This window comes from Eschrichtius robustus, chromosome 16 (assembly GCF_028021215.1).
Source record: "Eschrichtius robustus isolate mEscRob2 chromosome 16, mEscRob2.pri, whole genome shotgun sequence".
NCBI lineage: Eukaryota > Metazoa > Chordata > Mammalia > Artiodactyla > Eschrichtiidae > Eschrichtius > Eschrichtius robustus.
Window position 1 is genome coordinate 12,501,531 of NC_090839.1, and position 22,807 is coordinate 12,524,337.

The window sequence follows — 22,807 nt, forward strand, 5'->3', positions numbered from 1 at the left end:
TTCAGCTTAAAGCAACATTTAATAGACAAGTTCAAAAGGAACACCTGCTTTAACACAGCTGTGCTCAGACGTCTCCACGATGTCCTCAGAAACCATCCTGGACTAAGCCAATTCGAAAAATACAGTTCAGAGCAGCGTCACACTAGCCGCCTGAAGGTATCCTTGGAGATACTGGAGCGCTTCTGCATTGAGGCTGGTGCTCACCATTGAGGGAACCTACAGAAGATGGGCAGCACACATACAGCTGTTAGAGATCCCAACATACAAACACAACGCCCCCGCCCCTCCCGCCCTTCTACGGGGGAGCTGCCACAGCTCTGAGAAGGGCAGTCCATCACCAATAATTGTTTAAGGGATCCCCAAGTAACTCAACTGCTTTCATGCCTTCAAAAATGGGAAGATGAATGACAGAGTTCTTTGACAACAAAGACACTTACCCTTCCTGGACAGGCAGTAGACAATTTGTGAAGCGACTGTGCCAGGTGAATTCTGGGGTTGTTCACCATTTGACCTACAGGATCATGCTCTTTTTTCCCAGCGAATGCCAACTGTGAGAAGGCAGTCTGGTATCCTGGTGTATCTTCTATGTCAACAAAATGTTCTTCATCAGGAATAGTAGTATCTTCAGGTAACTCAAATAGGCCAATCAGAGACTGTAATAAAGGAGTCCTGGATTGGAAGATGACAAAAGACTGAAGTAACTACTCTGAAGTTTAAACAATAAGGAGCAACTTTCCTCAGAGACGTAAAACTGTAGACTCATAGTCTCAAGAGTAATAAGGGACCTTTGAAATTACGAATGACACAGTGCTTATGCCTAACCAGAAACCATTCGTCAATTCTTTTGGCCATAGCACCCCAATGTCTCTTTCCCCAGAACTGCCAAAGCTGGCTGTATGACCCAGGCCTGGCTAATTAGAAGGCCATATGGTGCCAAGCCAAACCAAGGCGATCCGATGCTTCTAAGTTAGTCAGAAGAAATAAGCTTCAAGTTGTCACATCACTTGATGGGAAGGCTACCTGAGTGAAACCATAGTAAGGGAGAGGCAAAAGGTCAAGAAAAGCCAGGTCTGCACATCGAGCTAGACATCAAGCACAAGCACATAAATCTTCTCTTGGCCTATTCAGTTTCTCCTCTTAAGGACTTAGGCCGGTTTAGTTGAGTGACTGTCATAAAAATCTTAGAGATCACCTAAACCAGGGACTTTCACCAGGCTTTTCAAAGGGGTCCATGAATTCCCCCACAAAAAAAAGTTAATCAGGGGACTTCCCTGGAGGTCCAGTGGTTAAGACTCTGCACTTCCACTGCCAGGGGCATGGGTTTGATCCCTGGTCGGGGAAACCAAGATCTCACATGCTGTGCAGCACAGCCAAAAAAAAAAAAAAGTTATTCAGGAAACAAGATCTTTCTAGGTAGGCTCAGAAGAACCCACAAGTCATGTCTTGGATCTCATGGTTGCTAGCGGGGAGGCTGAGGTCAGAACCAAATTCTCTTGGCTCCCAAGAGAATAAGCTTAGTTAATTGTGTAGTCATAGGGGAAAGAAACTGTAATTTCCAAAAAACTTTAGAATGGAGTACTTACCATAGCTTGGTATACTCTGTATCCATCATTGGGGGACATTCTGTTAGTAATTTGGTTATGCCAACCGCACAAATCTTTTTCTCTACATTTCCAGATACTTTCTGCATTTCAGGAATAATGATTTTTTCCAAAACCATTCCAAACATTCTATGAATCAATGCAAAATAAATTCATTCAATATTTCATTATAGTGGTAGTCTAATTTAACAGTGAGATGCTTACATTATTTATGCTCAGTGACTCCTTATGAATATAATAAAATACAAAATAAGGCTGTTAATTTTGGTCAACTGAATGGAAGACCTAAAAATGACAAAACAAAAAACATCAAACCTCTATTCTGTGACCAACTGCCATCATCTTTTGTGAATACTACCTTAAGCCTATGCTCAAGGAAAATCTTTATAGCCATTTTTTTGGTCTTGCATGTTTTTTCAAATTACTCATGAAATCTTTGAAAAATTAGAAATTAGAAAACAGATAAGAAGAAAAAAAGAATTACCATCACCCCACCGTCCAGCATTAACTAGTTTTAACATTTTTGGATTATAAACTTCCCAACTTTCTATGCTTACAAACTTCCCAACTTTCTATGCTTACATACCTTTAAGTATGTAAATGTTAATGGCTGTATTTTAAAAAAATGATTTGGCCTATGATTGTTGTTGCAAACATCCTAGAAGTAAAGTTTTTTATAATTCTAAATGGTGTAAAATTCTCAATTTATACTCTCATTATTTTATTAAGAATTTATTATATTAAATTCTTTCAAGTGGATATAGTAGATATCAAAGAGCATGGACATTCTGATGCTCTAGATAACAAGTGCAGATTTTTTGCTCTACAGAAAGACCATACCAACTTAGGCGCCACCAGCACTGAATGAAACTGCTGATTTCCTCACGATTTCCTATAGCTCGAAAAGCATATTTTCTGGTACTTTTCAGGTTAATTCATTTTTTTACATTTCAGTCAATCTGGAATTATTTTTGGTACAATACAGATGCAGAAAGTTTTTCTCCAAGGAGTTGTCCTCTATCATTCCTTTCCATCCTTCCTTTCCCTACTACATGGGAAATGCTGCCTAACTACATTCTTAAGCATATATACTAAGCCAAAAGCAAAACTTCACTGATCCAAACTATTTTCATTTGAAAAATCACAGTTAGCCCTAACAGAGGCAGGCTCCCGGAGACAATGCCAGCTGTCTAACACAACATAGAACACTGGCTGTAGGGAATGCCGGTGGATGGGGCAGGGGGCGGGGGGAGACCTTCGGGAATTAGGAAAATGTTTGCAGGTATTTCCTTCTTTACAACCCAACCCCCCAAGAATATTTTGGAAACCACAAAGATAACTATCACTGTGCATCAAGAACTATAAAGTCATTTATAAAATAGAGACTAAGAGGTCAAATGTTTTGCTTTTAAAAACAGGATAATAAATAATGAAAACAGACTTACTTTGGTTGTATACCATCAAATATTTCTTGTAGTGCTAGCGCCCCGTATTTTATGCAATACAAATTAATAAAGACTAAGAAACCTGTTGAAAGGAGGTGCAGAGTATCAATACAGAGGACTCACTGCATTAAATAAGTGATTTAGTGAAAGTCTGCCAAATGAAATATTCACAAATCATTAAAACCCAATGACTAACTTTGGCATCAATACTGGCCTTTTAATACAATTTAACATACAGAATCTCTGCCTTTATATAGTACAGTCATAAAAAAGCTTTACATACAGTCTCTGATTTATATTTCTTTATGATACTTCTATTAAAAATGTTTTGGGGCTTCCCTGGTGGCGCAGTGGTTGGGAATCCACCTGCTAATGCAGGGGACACGGGTTTGAGCCCTGGTCCGGGAAGATCCCACATTAAAAAAAAAAAAAATGTTTTGATATTTAAACTTACAAACCTCTGGAACACAATATATTGAAACTGATTTAGTGCTTGAAGAATACAAGCATTGGGCTTCCCTGGTGGCGCAGTGGTTGAGAATCTGCCTGCCAATGCAGGGGACACGGGTTCGAGCCCTGGTCTGGGAAGATCCCACATGCCACGGAGCAACTGGGCCCATGAGCCACAATTACTGAGCCTGCGCGTCTGGAGCCTGTGCTCCGCAACAAGAGAGGCCGCGATGGTGAGAGGCCCGCGCACCGCGATGAAGAGTGGTCCCCACTTGCCGCAACTAGAGAAAGCCCTCGCACAGAAACGAAGGCTCAACACAGTCATAAATAAATAAATAAAAAGAACGTGAATTTCTAAAAAAAAAAAAAAAAAAAAAGAATACAAGCATCTTAAAATATTTTATATATAAAATTTATAACTGTTAAAAGGTTTATATGTACATATAAAGTCTAAGGGTTTTTAGCCTCTTTCCTTCATTATTTCTGTAGGAACACCCAAATGATTTTACTTACTCTTGATAAACTTTGTTGTTTTGGAATTCTGAAGTCTTTGGAATAGTAGAATGAAGATCTGCTTCCTGTATTGGTCAACTGACTCACTAAAGAAGTGAATAAAAAAGCAACAATATAAATTCAGCATTTTTCTGAGTACTTAACAGAGTCCTCAACTAAATGTACAATGAGGTTATATTCATACTCACGGAGGCATGTGCTCTATTATACTATTTAGAAGATAAAAACCTTGGTGGTCATTGGCTTTGGATGCAATCAGCTTCTGGAAGACACCTAATAAGCCAGGCTACAACAAATTAGATTAAATAATTAGTTAAAGAAGCAAGGATTAATTGTTCCAAAAGTTAAACAGGTGATATATTTTGGAAAAGAGTGCATGCTGTAATAATCTAACACTTTCTCTTTTTCTTACTTCTGAAGTGTAGAGGGAAAAAAACCCCACCACAATAAGCCTTTAAAGTTAAGTTCCTGAAATTAACCTATTTGGCTCTTCTTCTTTTAGTTTCTACCAGAGATAAATATGACTAAAGGATACCTAGTTCTAATAAAATATACATTAATGTTTTCTACTAATTAATTGTTACATTTTCTAATTCCCTTTTTATTAAGTTTAAGAAATTAAAAAATTTTTTAAATTAAAAAGAATCTGCCATCCCTAGTTTCTCTCAGTTACCTTAGAAAATTACAGTTACATCAAAATCTGACTCACAATTTTATCAGCTGCAGCACTTGCTATTGTATTTGAACCTCGTTCTAAGAATGCTTGGAGAAGCCTCACTAGAGCAGGAATATTTCCTGTTCTTTCCCAAAGCACTGGCTGAAGGAGATGAGGAAATAAGGCCATATAGGAAGACGGGATGTCAGTTTTGTGTGTTTCCAGAAGCAAAGACATCACTTGAAAGACATATGGAATAAATTCTGTTGATAAAAGTAAAAACAGAGCTGTCAGCTTCAGAATTAATGCTCTGACACAAAAGGCACATATCTCTTAGGCAGACTGCATTTTATAATCACTTGAATAATTTTATTCAACTACAAAGAAAATAACTTTCTTTTACTTACCTTGTACATCATTTTGTAAAATTTCAGTAAACACCAGAAACAAAGCCTCCTCAAAATTTACAACAGCAGCAGGGTTAGCCTTGCAAGTTATTCTTATGGATAAACATATTGCTTCAAACATATAGTGATTAAAGTGAGGTTTGCTTGGGTTCTGAAATTTAAAAAAAAAAAAAGCTTATGACTCTAATAATCCAATTGACTATATTAAAAATAACCTAAAACACATTTAACCTTACTAAAAACACATTAAAAGAGATGCCATTTAAAAAAAAAAATCAATATTAAAAAAACCCCCACAAATTACACTAAAAAGCCTGCATATATGTTAAAATTTTACAGTGACTTTAAAATTCAGAAAATGAAGTAATACTAATACCTGTTCCTGTTCGGATTTTTTTTTTTTTTTTTTTTTTTTAATGAGCAAAAGTCTACTTATGAAAAAATACTTCAGAATCACGGGGAGGTGACTACACAAGCCCAAGCTCCCAGTGCTCACAAGGAGCTTTCTTAAACCTGTGTGCTCTCCTACAGCCGTCACTGTAAACAGCGGTGGGAGAAACGAGCAGGGACATAAAAGGCCTGACTCTGCCACTAGCCGTGTGTGGGACCTCAGGCAAACCTTAACCTCTGTGGGCCTCAGTATGTCTGTATCTGCACAATGACAATCCTTCATATCAGTGGTTTTCAATTTTCTTTTTCAAACAAAATCCTTCTTGGAAGGCGACCATATGAAGCTGATGAACTCAGAAGCTGAGTGTGTATGTACAGGGGCAGGTGAAAGTGGAGAGGCCCTACTTCTCTTTTCTCTCAATTCCCCAAAACCCAAGTAGGCCCAAGGCCCTTACCCAGAATTCGGTGGAAATAGGATCACTATTCTCAAAGTCTCTCTATTACTTCCTATGACTTCATCTCCTTTTCATAGAGTAATTAAGAATAAGTGTCTACAAAGGAATTTTATTGGCCTTAAACTGATTTTTTTAATTTTCTAAAACTTGGTATTAATGTTTAAATAAGGATCAAAATATCTAAAATCTTTGATCAAAGAAAGAGTGAATTTTATTTTTGGGGAAATGAGTCAGGAAGAACAAACACAAGGACTTCAGTCATCATTCTGTATTAGTCTGAATAGCTTCTTTTGTGTCCATTTGGTGCAAAGCCTACTTCTTCCATCTAAGATCATTTCAGATTGCTTGTACTTTCTCAGTTCTCTTCAATGAACCCGTTACTTTTTAAAGCAAGAATAAAATGTTTTAAAGTCTCTGAGCTTACACTTAGAGAGTGCTGCCAAGGCCCCATCTCTGTCACCCACACTTTCAGAATCACACATTAACTGCTGGTCGGGAAGAAGTCACAGAGCTCTGCTCTCCCTGTCCGACTGACTGCCAGGGAGTTCTGAGGCTCAAACAGTTTGAAGCATTTAGGTTAAAAAGCAACTGCACTTTCAAAACTGGTTCTGTTACCTTACTAACAGCTAATAGCTTCTGTGTAAGCTGAGTGATGAGAGTAGGGATGTAGGGGATTATGGCTTCTTGTAGGAGGGAAAAACTTCTCATGATAGCTGTAAAATATAAAAAGAGCAAAAACAAATAGTTTAGTTAAACTTCAGAATAAAACAGTGATTAGGGGGAGAAAAAAGTCCACTGATTCATAAACTAAAATCTTAAGACTCTTAAACAACCCCCAGATAGCTCTCTACATTTAAAAATAATCTAAATTTCCCTCCCTTTTAAAATTAGGCCAACAATTGGCAACAAAATTTAGCTGGGAAGTGTTATTTCCAGAAGGCTTAAGGGACAATAAAAAATAACGAAGTGGCTAAAGAAGCAGACAAGGAGGCGGCAGGTGAAGTAGTGGACGGACACGGGGGAGCAGCAGGTGGAAGGGGGCCTGTTTTGAGTCTCCTTTACTTAGACATCAGTGGCATGAAATTTTACCGCTAGCCTATTGGAAGTATGATCACAGCCTACCAGAAGCTGAAAGAAAAGGCCACTTGCCCATCTCCCCCCAAAAGAGAGACTAGGAGCCTGAGAAAAATCCAAAAATACACATAAAGCTATGGGAGGCCCATATTACAGAATTAACTGCTCATTAACAGACACCTAAAAACAGTGGGCATAGGAGAGAAATACATTATTAAGCTAAAAATATATGATGGCTATTTTTGCACAAACAGAATAGATGTTAACTAAGTAGAGCACCTACTATATGCTAGGCACACAGGATAGAAAGTTACCCTTTCTTGCCTCCTAAACTTTGCAGTGATGCCGAAGACTCACCCTCCAAGTAGCTAACTGCTACCTGTCCTGCACCTCAGCTTAGGTATCACTTGCTAGAGAAAGCGGAGGGTCACAGCATGGGTCGGCACCCCTCCTCTGGGCTGGCACAGAATCCTCACGTTCATTCACACAACAGTATTTATTGGGAAGCTGTTACATACTGGGCGCTCCCGCAAACCCTAGGAGCACAGCGATGAAGACCACGGACCAGTCAGCCACCTCACAGAAATGGACCTTAAACAAGAGTACTCACACATCACTGCCGGAGAAATACAGTGCTGAAGACATACACACACACCTAGATAGACAGACAGACACACACACACACACACGCACGCACACACACACACGGGCCCTGACCAAGCCAGAGGCATTGGGAACAGTTTCTTTAAAAAGCATTTCCTGTGAGTCATCCACCATGCCAGACTCTTGGAATGCAACCGCGAGTAAGACTGAGATTGTCCCAGAGCTGTTCCCAAGACACTCTCCTAATGGAGCACACCTGGCAGATTGTTACAGCTGCCTGTGTCCTTGGCAGTAATTCTATGAAGGCAGGATCTGTGCGGGGTCTATCAAATACACCCAGGTTTCACACCAAGACCTAGCAGAACATGCCGTCAATAAATGTTGTCTGAGCTCATCTTTGCCCTCAAGAATTTCAACCTATGAAAAGAAAAAAGGAGTCTGCTACCTTTTCTTCAGTAAGAGGAGTTCTATATCAAGTTAGGGTAACATTTTTTCTGGAAACACTTACCAACAAACTAAACTATTTTTCACTTAAAAATATCGAAACCTACCTAATTCTTGACAAACAATATCTGGTTCCTAGACTACATAACCTGAAGTACAACTCAAGAGTGTTTACCACCCCTGTAGTCTGAGATTAGATACTTATAGTCTATACACCAGGGAAACGGCCTACCTTTCATAATATATTCATTTTCTGAAGAGCCAGGAAGTGTGAGAGCTTTGAAAAGGTTTGTTAGCAGAATCTCAACAAACGGTGCGATTTCTGCAGCTGTAAAGCTATAGATGAAAAAACAGCTTTCAGTCACTGCCAACTCTTGAGCTTGTCACTTTGGAACACCCTTCGCAACTACTAAATCACACTTCTTGGCATAAAAGTGAGCCATCTCCCACCACTGACAGTCGGCAGACAGCTTAGGAAAATATTGCTTTAAAAGTGCTCATGTTAAGTTCCTAAGAAGGCATATCCGGGGCCAAACACAATTAAACAAACCCCAAACCAGGCAAACCCAACGTTGTCTACGGCTGTTGAGGTCACCCCTGGTTCACATCTGTCACCATCGAGAACAGAGCCCGGACTCTCAGTCAGCTAGCTTTCCTGGAGGTGGAGCAAGTTCGGAACCGTTCTCTGCGTAAATTCTGGGCCTGAAGACACGTCCTGGCTTAACTCGCCTAAAGGATAACCTTTCAACCCTTAATTGGCCACTGAGCATATCTGTACTTCAAGTTCTTGATGAAGAAAAGAACCTAGAATGTTTTCCATCTCTTACCCAAAGCTCAGTTTCAAGAAATAACACTGTTGAAGAAAAGGCCTGAAAGACATGCAGACCACCCAATCCTCTGCATTTTATCCTTGCATCAGGCCACAACAGCTACTGCCTTGGACCCTAGAGAATTACTTTCACTCAGCTGTGTCATGTCTCAGCACACAAAAACAGCCAGGTGAAAATAACTCTGTTGCATGATGGTGCTATGAACAGGGCTACTACACAGTATTCCCTTAACGAAGGCCCACTTCTGAGGTGCCTTCTGAATAACTTTTAATTTTAATCTCATGGACATTATGGACATTTTAACTCACCAAGTCTCTCTCTTTGCCTTGGCCGCTAGAGGACTCCACATAAAATCCACAAGTTTCTTTAACTACTGTACAGGATCCTCTGACACACTTCTGTTTATTAACCTCACACCCCAGTTATTTTCCTTTGCTCCAATTTCCTCCATTTAACTTTATTGTCATAATGTGTCTACTCTGGCATGCAGTCTCAAATCCTTTTGGAATGAGGCATAGTATAAATGAGTAAAATATACACATTTATTTTTCTAACTACTAATGAAATTATATATACTGAGATATATACTGAATATACTGAGATATCTTTGACCAGTACAGAATGGTCTTCACCCCGAGATGAAAAAATATATTGCATCAAATACTTACAGAGTGGCATTGTTAGGCCCTCTCATAGTAAACAGTCTCTCAAGAGCATGTGCTGCGTAAGTATGAACAACAATACTTTCAGCTTGAAGATGATTAATTAAGAGAGGAATAGAGACTAAAAGATGCTCTTTTGGTACCTGAAAAAAACAACAATATACATGCTGTAACTCACTGATGCTATCTTGAGTAAAAGACAGCTGTAAGAGAGTGACTTGCTGATTCTAAAAAGTGTGGGTTTTTTTTCAGCCACTGTTACAATGGAGATGATACAGGTGAAAAAATCAAAACTTCTACCTTCACATAATGGTTCAACTCACACTCACTTTTCCAATTCTCTTTCTCTGAGCATAAGACTATGGTTAGGGTAAAATAATAATATCACGGAGAAGCAGAGATTTCATTATTCTTAGAACCATACTTTTCACTAGCAAGTATTTCTTAGAAAAGTCATTCAAGCTCTTTGTGCCTCATTTTCTCTTCTTAAAAAAGGGGAGGGATGGCATAAACATAAGCATACTAATCTTCACTAAAAACCTCTAAAACTTTAGCGTATCCTTTAGTCTTTAAAACAGAACAGCTTCACAAGGTTGCATGTAACCCTGGTAGATACCTGTCAAAGACACATAAAAAGTATAAATCAAGAAACTGAAGAATCATCCACAGGAAATAAACTGTGGCATATTCTTATGATAGAATACTACACAGCTTTGAAAAATGAACTCTAACACATCTACTAAAAACAACGTTAAGCACAAAAGAAAACTAGATATGTAGACCAATGCCTGTAGTATGGTATTTAAATAAATAAAAAACTTAAACCTATGTAATACTATAGAATTTTTGTGGAAACAAACATGTAAAGCCATAAATAATCACTTACACTAAATTCATTCATTATCTCTGGGGAGAAAGAGAATAGAATGGGAATGGGGAGGGCGTACCCTGGGTGCCTCCACTGTGTGTGTAGGTTTAAGTAATTATGGCCTGGAGTTAACATTTGTGGTGGTTATGTATCATTAAATTATTCTCTATTCCTGCTTGTGTGTTTGAAATAATTTACAAGACGGCTGCAGGGTAATTTGGTGGAGGTATTGGAGGGAATAAGACGAACTGTGCTGTTTTGTTTTCTGTCTCACTAAAATTAAAGTGACTTACAGTGTTAAGAATCAGGAGGATTATATAACTAAACAGCAAAAAACAATCCAATTAAAAACTCAGCAGAGGAGCTGAATAATATTTTCCTTTATTTTTTTTGGCCACACCGCATGGCTTGCAGGATCTTAGTTCCCTGACCAGGGACTGAACCCAGGCCCCAGCAGTGAAAGCGCTGAATCCTAACCACTGGATCACCAGGGAATTCCCCTGAATATTTTCCCAAAGAAGACACAGAGATGGCTACAGGCACATGAAAAGGTGCTCAACATCACTAATCATCAGGGAAATACAAATAAAAACCAAAATGTGGTATCACTTCACACCTGTTACAATGGCTAGTCTCAGAAAGACAAGAAAACCCCGGTGCTCTGCTGGTGGGAACATATATTGATGCAGCCAGTATGGAAAGAAGTACGGAGGTCCCTCAAAAAATTAAAAATAGAGTTACCATATGGTCCAGCAATTCCACTTCCTGGGTATTTATCCAAAGGAAACAAAAACACTAACTCAAAAAGATATCCACACCCCCAAGTTCATAGGCAGCATTAACAATGGCTAAGATTTGGAAGCAACTTAAGTGTCCATCAGTGGATGAATGGATAAAGTGTGGAGTGCGCACGTGCACACACACACACACACACACACACAGATGGAATGTTATTCAGCCATAAAAAAAGAAAATCTTGCCATTTGCGACAACATGTGTGGACCCTGAGGGCATTATACTAAGTGAAATACAGAAAAGACAAACACCGTATATCTCACATGTGGAACCTTAAAAAACAAAACAGGAAAAAGAAAAACAAAACACCAGAAAAACGAACTCCTACGGAGAAGAGATTGGTGGTTGCCAGAGGCGGGGAGTGGGTGAAATGGGTGACAGGAGTCAAAAGGTAAAAACTTCCAGTTACAAAACAAGTCATGAGGATGCAATATACAGTGACTACAGCTAATACTATACTGCATACAGAGAACAGATCTCAGAAGTTCTCATCAACAGAAAAAAAATTCTGTCAATGTGTATAGTGACATGCTAACTAGATTTACTGTTATCATTTCACAATACATACAAATATGAATCATTATGTTGTATACCTGAAATTAATGTCAATTATTTCTCAATTAAAAAAAAAAGAAAGACGAGCTCACTGAGGGAAGAGTAGACTGGAGTCTCCCCACTCGGGGGGGTGTCTGCTCATTGACAGGCACTAGGTGGTGGAATTTTTCTCTTTCATTCTCTTTGCTGAGGCCCAATAACTGAATGTGTATAAGTCAAATGAGGTGGGATTCCATCATAAGCATTAGCACTGTACTTGACAAACAGTAAAAACTTAGTAAATGTAAGCTACACTCTTTCTCCATCACAGCTAACTGTCAAAATGGTATTCAGCCCTGAAGCAGATAGAACTAATAGAATTCATCTGTCTTCCCTGGGGGGTGGCTGTTAATAAATTTCTATGTTGTGATCTTCAAACAGACAATAACAGATAACTTAATGGTGGAATAATCGGTGGTTTAAAGATGCCCACTGTATTTCCAACATAGGAAACGGAGTACTCCTGGCACAAGGGGAAGCCAGAGGTGTGGGTCTGTTTTCCTTTCTCTGGTCGAGGGTGCTACAATTGGCTGGAGCCTGAATGTGATTGATCAAAATGGGGAATGATATGAAGATAAAGTTTTATAAAGGAGATTTATGTTGTAAAACTAAATACTTCAGGATCCACAAATTCTTATTCAGGGTTCAAACTATTTGGAAAATATATGAATCAAGAAATGAAAAATGTGAAGGGTATTTTGATTCTGAACATGTCTGGGGAGCTGTTGTGAAGAGCTTTAACAAGGAAAGGGTTGTGACCAACAGACTCCATCAGTGACTTGAGGGGGTGGATCCAGGTCTCTGTGTACTTGTTGGACTGACTTTTAGCTTTTATTGGTCCAGTGGAATCAATAAAATTGATCGTGCTTGAGAACTTATATAGCTAGATGAAATAATGTCTTCTACCATTAAAAAATAATAATAATCAGAAGGAAATTACATGTTTTCTAAAAATTAAGACCAACAATCAGATGGAAATATGGACAAAAAATATGAATAGATAGTTCGCAGAAATGAAAATGGCCCTTTAAATGGAAAGATGGGGGGGAGATAAATTGGAAGACTGGCACTGACATATACACACTACTATATATAACATAGATAACTAATAAGGAACTCCTGTATAGCACAGGGAACTCTACTCAATACTCTGTAATGGCTTATATGGGAAAAGAACCTAAAGGATGGATATATGTATAACTGATTCACTCTGCTGTACACCTGAAACTTAACACAACATTGTAAATCAACTATACTCCAATAAAAACTAAGAATACATAAATAAACGGCAAGATAAGCTTTCAAACTCTAAGAAAAATACAACGTAAAACTACAATAAGATACCATTTCACATCTTTGAGTTTGGCAAAATGGCAAAATTCCAACATCTTTGGGGAAATAGGTGCTATCTTTTTTTAAAAAATGCAACATGATACAACCCCTGTGGAGATTTGGCAAGATCTGGCAAAATTACATATAAGTTTACCCTCTAATCTAGTAACGTCACTTCTAGGAATCTATCTCGAAGTTATAATGGCAAAACACTATGTGACACATACAAAGCTATTGTTTCAAATAATTAGCATTATTTAAAATAGTGAAAGTTAGAAAACACCCAGAACATCTACCTCTTGGGGGACTGGTTGAGTAAACCACAGGAGAGCCACCCAGAGTACTATGCTATTTAAATTTTAAAAAAAGAGGGAACTGTGTAAATACTACCATGGAATGACATCCAGGATTTACTAAGTGAAAAAAAGCAAGGTGTCAGAATTCCCTGGTGGTCCAGTGGTTAGGACTCCAAGTTTTCACTGCCATGGGCCTGGGTTCAATCCCTAGTCAGGGAACTAAGATCCTGTAAACCACATGGTACGGCCAAAAACGAAAAAAAAACCAAAGTGAAAAATAGCATGTTTAGCATACTCTCTTCTGTGTAGGAGGAGGGGAAATACATAAATATATCTAGGACAATATTAGGTTATATTTTCAAAATTAACCAATGGAAACATAAACCAAAACTTGGTAAAAAATGGTTACTTTTAGGAAGAGAGAAGGAACAGGGAGGAAAGCTAGACCTTTCTGAATGTACCATGCCTGACTTTGGAGGTATGTGAAGTAACCTTTCTCATGTCCCCCCCGAATAAAACAAAACCCCACAAACAGATGAATCTAATTATTTACCAAGTTAATGGCAAAAATGCACAAAGAATAATTTCAAGTTGCTTTAAACATAGTATTTCTTGACTATACATGCCTAATAGGATAATATACGAAGGATATAAAAAACACAAAGAAATCAAACAGCATTCAGCACTATTACTTTAATAATAATATTGGTATTATTTATTTTCTGGCTCCCTCCTATGAAAAAGCCTAAAACCAATTTCCCTACCACCTAGATTATGGTCTCTAAATAAAATTTCCCACCTTCAAGTGTGGCTAGTTCAGCTCTGGGGCAGGAAATGTACAAGATGAACATGGAATATTCTGTCATATATGAAAGAAGGGAAGCTGTTAAAGGCTACTAAGTGTATGTCAAGAGGACACAGGAACCTACATAATGGGGCTCCTACTGGCCAAAGAAGCAACAACTAGAGAGTCAAAAAATCCCTCATTTGTCCTCTGGAGGCTGGTAAGGCACTTAAACTCATTACTCTGAACTGACACAGGGGAAAAACACACAAACATCTATCCTGTTTTTCCCATTCAAGTTGGTAATTAAATAATCTATGAGGCAGTGGTGTTGGTTGTACAAAATAATAAACATACTAAAAACCACACAAGTATACACTTAAAAATGGTGACTATTATATTAGGTTACCTATATCTCAATTAAAAAATGTGTCAATGATCACATGAGACAGAATCAACCGTAAGCAACATGTAGACCTTGTTTGGATCCCAAATTTTAATGAAATCACTGTAAAACAGTATTTTTGAGAAACTGAGGAAAATTAATCATGGTCTGGCATCCTAATTTTTTATTTTTTTGAATTTTATTTTTTTATACAGCAGGTTCTTATTAGTTATCTATTTTATACATATTAGTGTATATATGTCAATCTCAATCTCCCAGTTCATCCCACCCACCCCACCCCTGCTTTCCCCCCTTGGTGTCCATACATTTGTTCTCTACATCTGTGTCTCTATTTCTGCCCTGCAAACCGGTTCATCTGTACCATTTTTCTAGATTCCACATTTATGCGTTAATATACAATATTTGTTTTTCTCTTTCTGACTTACTTCACTCTATGTGACAGTCTCTACTGGCATCCTAAGTTCAAGGAGTTATTGTTAATTTTGTTAGATGTGGATATCGAATATGATTGCACAGTAGAAGGAAAGAGAAGCCAGTATACAATAAAACTCTTAAGAGATTAAGTGGCATATAACATATAAATGAAAAGCTACTTACTTGATTCCTAAAAATCATAACGTATTTGATACCATCAGCTTTAAGAACAGGAAATTCATTCACTATAAAAAAAAATTAAAAAGTCACAGTTATTTTAGTGCTAAGGACTGTTAACTCCCTAATCAGTTGACAACATTATCAGATTTTAAAAACATGGTTCTGGTAAACAAAATGTCAAGTAATTAAAGCTTAGTTAATTATATAATGATCTACTACACAGCTATTAATACTGGTAAGTTTATAAATAATTTTATTTTTCCCCCTTACCTTTAAGTTTGATTACAAATGAACGTGTGTTACTTATGTAATTGAACAAAAATGATTTGGACCATGAAATAACAACAGTATCTTCTTCCAAAATTGAAGCTATTCTGAATCAAGAGCAAGTCTCTCTAGATGAGCTTGTACTAGTAGTGGGAAGTAAGTTAAAGGGCTAAAATATCAGCCAATTGTTAAAAGCTCCTGAAGCTGAATGACAGTAACATGGAAGTTCTTTATAATATTATCCCTACCTATTAGTGTATTTAAATTTTCCACAAAGTTTTAGAAGAATATCTCTTGATCAACATATTTTTGTAAACATATGAAAGTATCCTTAGTATTTATTAGTTTCAAGTACTTTAAATTTACTTCAATTTTTAAGAGTTCATTTTTTTTTTAGTATTGGGTTAGCCAAAAAGTTCGTTCGTCCCTTAACATCTTCTGGACAAACCCAAACGAACTTTTTGGCCAACCCAATATTTTATTTTTATTTTATTTTTCGCCATGCAGCTTGTGGGATCTTAGTTCCCTGACCAGGGATTGAACCCCGGCAGTGAAGCACGGAGTCCCAACCACAGGACTGCCAGGGAATTCCCAAGAGTTCATTTTTTTAAAAAAATAATTAATTAATTAATTAATTTTGGCTGCATTGGGTCTTTGTTGCTGCGCCCGGGCTTCCTCTAGTTGCGGCAAGCGGGGGCTACTCTTCGTTGAGGTGCATGGGTTTCTCACTGTGGTGGCTTCTCTTGTTGCGGAGCATGGGCTCTAGGCATGCGGGCTTCAGTAGTTGTGGCTCGTAGGCTCTAGAGCACAGGCTTAGTAGTTGTGGCGCATGGGCTTAGTTGCTCCGGGGCATATGGGACCTTCCCGGGTGAGGGCTCGAACCCGTGTCCCCTGCATTGGCAGGCAGATTCTTAACCACTGAACCACCAGGGAAGTCCCCCAAGAGTTCATTTTTTAAATGAGAAGGAAAACAAAAACCAAAGTATAACTTCTAGTGCATTATTATATGTACACTAGAAATATACAGTGACAATTTAGTCTCACTTGTTCCTGTTTTCCTTCTACATAAGAGACATTTTCTTTATGGAAAATTAATTTCACCTGGGCACGATCTGGGGCAACCATTTGAGATTTTATCCAATAAAGTAACTGCAATAAGGATAGGAGCCACAGTTTTCAGTATCATGGTGATATAGAGCCGTAACGGTACTCATTTTGTAGTTTAAAATAAAAATACAAATAAAAATTGCAGGTATAGGGACTTCCCTGGTGGTCCAGTGGCTAAGACTCCGCGCTCCCAATGCAGGGGATCCAGGTTCCATCCCTGGTCAGGGAACTAGATCCCACATGCCACAACTAAAAGATCCCGTGTGCTGCAACTAAGACCCGGTGCAGACAAATAAATAAATAAATGTATTTTTAAAAAATTGCAGGTATAGTGTAAGCTATACTAAAAACATTTCACAAAACTCACCATTAGCTGCTTTTAAATCAGGGAGAATGTGATTCACAAAGAACTCAGTCAGGTTTACAAGTTCATTCGCTTGTGTAATTCCATGCTAAAAAACAAATTCGTAACAGTGAAATAACATGAAAAATCTGTAATTATTTATCACACTGGAAATTTAGGCAGCTTTAGAAAACCAGGTTAAAGATGGAAATGAATACTTCAAAACACAAACTACTTACATATAAAATAAGACTATTTTAATAGATAATAAAGAAACTTCCCTAAATTAAAGAACAGCTAAATTTAAATTTAGCACGTTTTATATACTGAGTCTCAGCTAAGGAAGCAAGTGCGGCATCTGTTGATTTTTTGGTCCATAAGAAACTTAAGTGCTTAATACATCAGTATAAAGCCATCTTTGGAGACCATATGAATTCTAATCAGAACTAACACATTATCTAGCAGAGTAGGCTATATAACCAGAAATATATCACTTCTTTTTGACTTCTGTGGTACCAACAACTATGTTTTAGAAATAAAAATATACTGAAAGGATTCACCTTCTGGGTTTGGGCTTTCGATGCCAAAGACGTCACCAGGTAAATGGCTGCATCTTTGTGTTTCCAGTTGACAGATGGATTTTTTGCATATTCCTGCAGCATGGAATTAACATAACCAGAGAAGATTCCTGTCACGGGTCCCTCAAAAAACTTGCATAATCCTCGTACTAGATCACAAGCAGCCCTGCGTCTAGTATCAATATCTACAAAATCAAAGGGAAATACATTATGGGAGAAAGAAACCACCAACAACCAACTGACCAAGTTTATAAGAAAACAAATTGCCATCTGCGAGCTAACAGTAACAAAAACAATGAAAAAAAAAACTCCCCCCACAAATGTAAAATGAGAATGAAACTGAAAGATCATAGTAGTATGATAAACACTAATAAGTATATAAAAAAGAGAAGACAAGTAATGCAACATCTGAAACTTTGATATAGCTCATATAAAGAGCTGCTTTTTACCATGTACAAGTTAAAGAAGGAAAACAGTTCTCCAGTGAAAGCCAGCTGAAATGACATACTTAACAGGACTCCCTCACCTCCCCATATTTATTAGAAAGAGAGCAACTTTAAAACTGGCTTGCTAAGAGACCAACAGCTAAAAACCAAAATACACACCAGATCCTTCCAAATCTCTTCTTATATACTCCTCAGAATTATCTTCAAAGGCTTCTTCATCAGCAGCTACAAAGCAAGATAACATTTCAGATGACCTCTTGAAAGACGTGGCAAGTCATTCTACCTTTACAGTTGAGTATGCAGAAGAGTATGTGGAATTGCCATGTTTTACAGCAAAGCGTTCTTTCCCAACAAATGAGTACTTCATATACTCTTAATCATTACTTAGAGCAGCAAACGTTACCCTGAAAGATTAGGTAATAGGTAATTCATACAGCTGTGAGATAGGCTCACTTGTTCTAATGTGAACATCCACAGAACTGGACTTCATCACCAACCTTCAAAAGTGTTGGAGACCAATCTAGGGATGCCAACTCGTTATTCTGCCAGATAAGGACATTAAACAAACAACCTAACAACTGCCATCACCATTATTTCATAAACAGTCATTTCACCACCAAAACAAGTAGGACAGACAGTATCAGATTAAAGATCTGTCCTTTACATATAGTTTTATGAAAAAAGAAAAGGAAATAAAACCCCACATTACACTGTCTTTTATTTCCTCATTTTGTTCCTGACTGAATGATCTAATGACTGCTCTTCCCAACTGTCAGAAAGACATTTTGTACAAATACAGACTCTTAGGACTATTTTAACCTTAAGCACAAACTAGGTGGGCTTCAACTCTGTATTTAAAAGTTATCAATCACTTCTTGTCTCAAGTCAACTGTTCAAAAATAACTTCTGCCTTGGTGAAATACTAAATCCAACAAAACTTGGACCGAATATGTTACAAAAAGCAACACAGAGAAGACTTCTTAAATTCTTAAATTTATACTAACATACTCTTTTAACTCTTTTAAAAAACAAGCTTTTAATTAATCTCCTGAAAAAGCTTTTACACTTTGCCACAATTACCTCTAAATTCCATGTTAGGCACAATAACCTTTTCACAGATACTTGTCAGCGTGTTCTGGTCCTCAAATAGATTCTTATAGTGAGGTCTCTCACAAACTGAAGCCAGAAACTGAATTGCATTACTTACCAACTGGAATAAAACACAAAAATAAGCAGATTTTTAAGAGCAAACTGAACCATTTATTTCATGGGGGGGGAGGGGAATGTCTTAATTATTTGTCTCCACCATCACCTTACCAAGTCATATTTAACCTCTTGACCTGTTGTAACTAGTAAATTCCAGATGGCTGTGACAAAACGAGGCAGGTACCGCTGAAACTCTTCATCATATTTTTGTGCATAGAGTGCAGCATTATCACAAATCTGGGATTTTAAGAGCTCCAATAAGCCTGCTTCCTCTTCATCCTCACATAAGAGAAAACAGAAAACTCAAACATACAACTTCAACGCTATCATAAACACGGAGAGTAGCTGTAATTCCTGAACTCTTTAAAAATTTTACATCAAAGCCAAGCGCTGTGAACTACATCTATGCCACTGTAAATTTATTCACCTGATCTATCAAATAAATACAAGATGAAATGCTTCTTATTAATCAATGAGAGCAGTTCTCAAAAGTTTTCAAGTTAAATAAACCCTTTTCAGGACTTCCCTGGTGGTCCAGTGGGTAAGACTCCGCGCTCCCAATGCAGGGGGCCTGGGTTTGATCCCCGGTTGGGGAACTAGATCCCGCGTGCATGCCGCAACCAAGAAGTCCATGTGCCTCAACTAAGACCTGGCACTGCATGCGTGCATGCATGCATAAATATTTTAAATAAATAAAGCTTTTTCTTCTGGTTGCTGAATTATAAAGTATTTACATACTGAATTGAAAATAATATATTCCTACAAAAACCTGAGTAATAAAAATCATATCACATTTTCCTCTGTAACATAGTCTTGCTATCTCCCAAAAGGTTCTCGTTTCAAATATATTAAAATGTGTTCTCTTCCCAATAAGCTAAAGCTATAACATTCTCACAAATAATATTGTGGTTATAAAATGTTGAACAACCTAAAGCAGGGGTTAACCTGCTGCCTAATTTCTGAAGTAAAGTTTTATTAAAACCCAGCCACACACATTCTTTGTTTTCATTTATACAATTTATCGTATTGCCTATGGCTGCTTTCAACTACAACTGCAGAGTTGAGTATATAGCCCACAAAGCCAAAAATATTTACTACCCAGAACTTTATAGGAAAAGTTTGCCAACCCCACCTGAGACCATGACAGTGACCGGCATAACGATGCTTACTACATATAACCGCGACCCACAAACACTTTTGAGCTACATTATGTGCCAAAGAACTCAAACTGAGAAGAGATAAAAGAGCAGCTCCTCAAGGCGTGAATATAAGGGATGCCACACAGTGAGACGACACATTTAAATGGGCAAACAATTCGCTTAAGAATTCTATGTGAAAAACTTCCTTTAGACTTAAGTGTAAAGACAAGCTTTGTTTTCTGAGGGAGCGGTTTCTTCCTAGTGGACTGAAGGAATTACTTTGTTGGAACTCTATTTTTTTTTGGTTGCTCTTGTTGCGTATAAATCTCAGAGACAAAATTTGCTGTACACCCACAGTAATGATTCTCCCTCTGCATGCCACCCAAACAGATCGGCATCACCAACTGTAATTTTTATCTGGTGTTGAAGTATTCTTAGTATTTTACTTTTTACGTTTTTTGTTTTTTGAGAAAGAGGTAAATCATAAATATATTAATAAACAAGCAAATGAATAACACAGAGTAAGTGCTACATGTTGAAAGTACATATTACAAAACTCAGATCAGAGACTTTTACACATTACAAACTTCCATGTCCCCTCTTTCCCACACTGTAGAGGACTTTTTCAAAAGAGGCTATTATTACAGAGGTTTAAGTTTTCTTAGTATCTTCAATGAAAAATGATTTTCTATTTCATAAAATGTTCACAATGTGAATACTGTTGAGGCCTTACTTTCAATAATGTAATAAAATAGCCTTATCTATGAATTGTGACTTAAGTCAGGACTCCAAGAAGGGTAATTCTGCACATTACAATTATCCTCCCTCCAATGTTCTCAGAGGGCACTCAAATAATTTTTTTAACATCAAAAAAAATTGAGATATAATTGACATTTAACAATATATTTCAAATAATTCTTAATTTTAAAAAAAAGCCTACTTGGGAAATATTTTAAATAATACTTACATCAGTTTGTAGAAGCTTATTATCTAATGTCAAGAGGGTATGAAAATTGTTCATCCAAGTTTCCATATTATCTTCAAAAAATTCAGGGAGATCCTAAAGAATAAATGGTGACTTGAGACTTTTGGTTGAAGTAATTATTATATTTTAATAAGTTTTCCCCACCACACCAAATGTTTTCCACATGCCTATAGACTCAAGCCCACGTTTCTCAGCTGAGTCAACAGATACCTATTTTGACAAGAATTCTCTACTCCAGCTAGGTCTGGCAGATGAGTAAACCATTCTGACTCTGTCTCGGTAAGTTTTCAACCACAAATGATGCCACCTGCTCCTGTCCCAATATAAATCTACTTATTCCTTTAAGGTCCAGCTAAGACTGAAAACTTTCCTTATAAAACTCAGTGCTTACCAATACATTCATTTTCCTTTCTGAACTACTGCATTTACTGTAAGATGACCACCAAGTCAGGCTTACTGTCTTACACAGTTACTGATTTCCTGTGGCACAATACTGCCCTCTTAATGAGGGATAATCCCCCAAGGGTAAAGATTATGCCTCCTTCCTAGTCAGGCTTCTGTGACTAACAAGTTATTAATCACCCCATTCTACCTGACTTCTAGGAAGTAGAATTCAAAAGAAGGTATACAAAAACCCAGTGGTATCCTTTAAGAATTTCTCAAATTGCTGTCTAACTGAACACTGAAGGTATGCCATTTTGGGCTGTTCATCTCCTATTCATTCTACCTATTCCTTTAGAGGAATGCTCTCCCTACCACTGTGAGTACAGTCACGTTGGGAGGATTAAGTCCAAGTACTTGGCTCTGGCTAGAGGCAACGAAAAGGCTACATCCTTTCTCTTGCATCTCAGTATAGGAGTCTGTACCAGTAAGACTCCCTTCTCATTCCTGGACCCCTGAATCTTAAAGTAATGACTCAAGAACAGAAAGAATGACTGGAGGCCACCACCTCAGTAGCAACTGGGTGACCAGGCATTTTCTGCTATAAGATTGTGGCTGTGTTTCCTCTCAAATGCCACTGGTTCTTACACCTTCCCAAGTCTGTTTCTTCAGCCTTTTGTCTCCCAGATATGCTTCCATTGAAAGCTATAAGCTTTGCTTCCATGACCTGGCTATTGTAAATAGTGCTGCAGTGAACACTGGGGTGCATGTGTCTTTGAATTATGGTCTTCTCTGGGTATATGCCCAGTAGTGGGATTGCTGGATCATATGGTAATTCTATTTTTCGTTTTTTAAGGAACCTCCATACTGTTCTCCATAGTGGCTGTATCAATTTACATTCCCACCAACAGTGCAAGAGGGTTCCCTTTTCTCCACACCCTCTCCAGCATTTGTTTTTTTTTAAATTTATTTTTAATTTATTTTTTATTTTTGGCTGTGTTGGGTCTTCGTTTCTGTGCAAGGGCTTTCTCTAGTTGCGGCAAGCAGGGGCCACTCTTCATCGAAGTGCGCGGGCCTCTCACTATCGTGGCCTCTCTTGTTGCAGAGCACAGGCTCCAGACACGCAGGCTCAGTAGTCGTGGCTCACGGGCCTAGTT

The 22,807-nt window shown here is 37.8% G+C and overlaps 1 protein-coding gene across 2 annotated transcripts in view; it reads right to left on the bottom strand.

The window, feature by feature from the left end:
• Positions 1-22,807, bottom strand: part of CSE1L (chromosome segregation 1 like) — a 41,657-nt gene continuing 18,850 nt past the window's right edge. For both annotated transcript variants that reach the window (XM_068565708.1, XM_068565709.1), the window contains exons 8-25: positions 21,252-21,344; positions 19,257-19,424; positions 19,020-19,149; positions 18,099-18,164; positions 17,476-17,678; positions 16,940-17,024; positions 15,202-15,263; positions 9,536-9,672; positions 8,270-8,373; positions 6,532-6,629; positions 5,072-5,222; positions 4,719-4,927; positions 4,198-4,295; positions 4,010-4,095; positions 3,047-3,128; positions 1,584-1,730; positions 438-669; positions 1-216 (exon numbers count right to left, since the gene is read on the bottom strand). In XM_068565708.1, the coding sequence (XP_068421809.1) occupies positions 127-216; positions 438-669; positions 1,584-1,730; positions 3,047-3,128; positions 4,010-4,095; positions 4,198-4,295; positions 4,719-4,927; positions 5,072-5,222; positions 6,532-6,629; positions 8,270-8,373; positions 9,536-9,672; positions 15,202-15,263; positions 16,940-17,024; positions 17,476-17,678; positions 18,099-18,164; positions 19,020-19,149; positions 19,257-19,424; positions 21,252-21,344 (2,241 nt within the window). In that variant the 3' untranslated portion in view covers positions 1-126. The remainder of the gene's footprint in view (positions 217-437; positions 670-1,583; positions 1,731-3,046; positions 3,129-4,009; positions 4,096-4,197; positions 4,296-4,718; positions 4,928-5,071; positions 5,223-6,531; positions 6,630-8,269; positions 8,374-9,535; positions 9,673-15,201; positions 15,264-16,939; positions 17,025-17,475; positions 17,679-18,098; positions 18,165-19,019; positions 19,150-19,256; positions 19,425-21,251; positions 21,345-22,807) is intronic.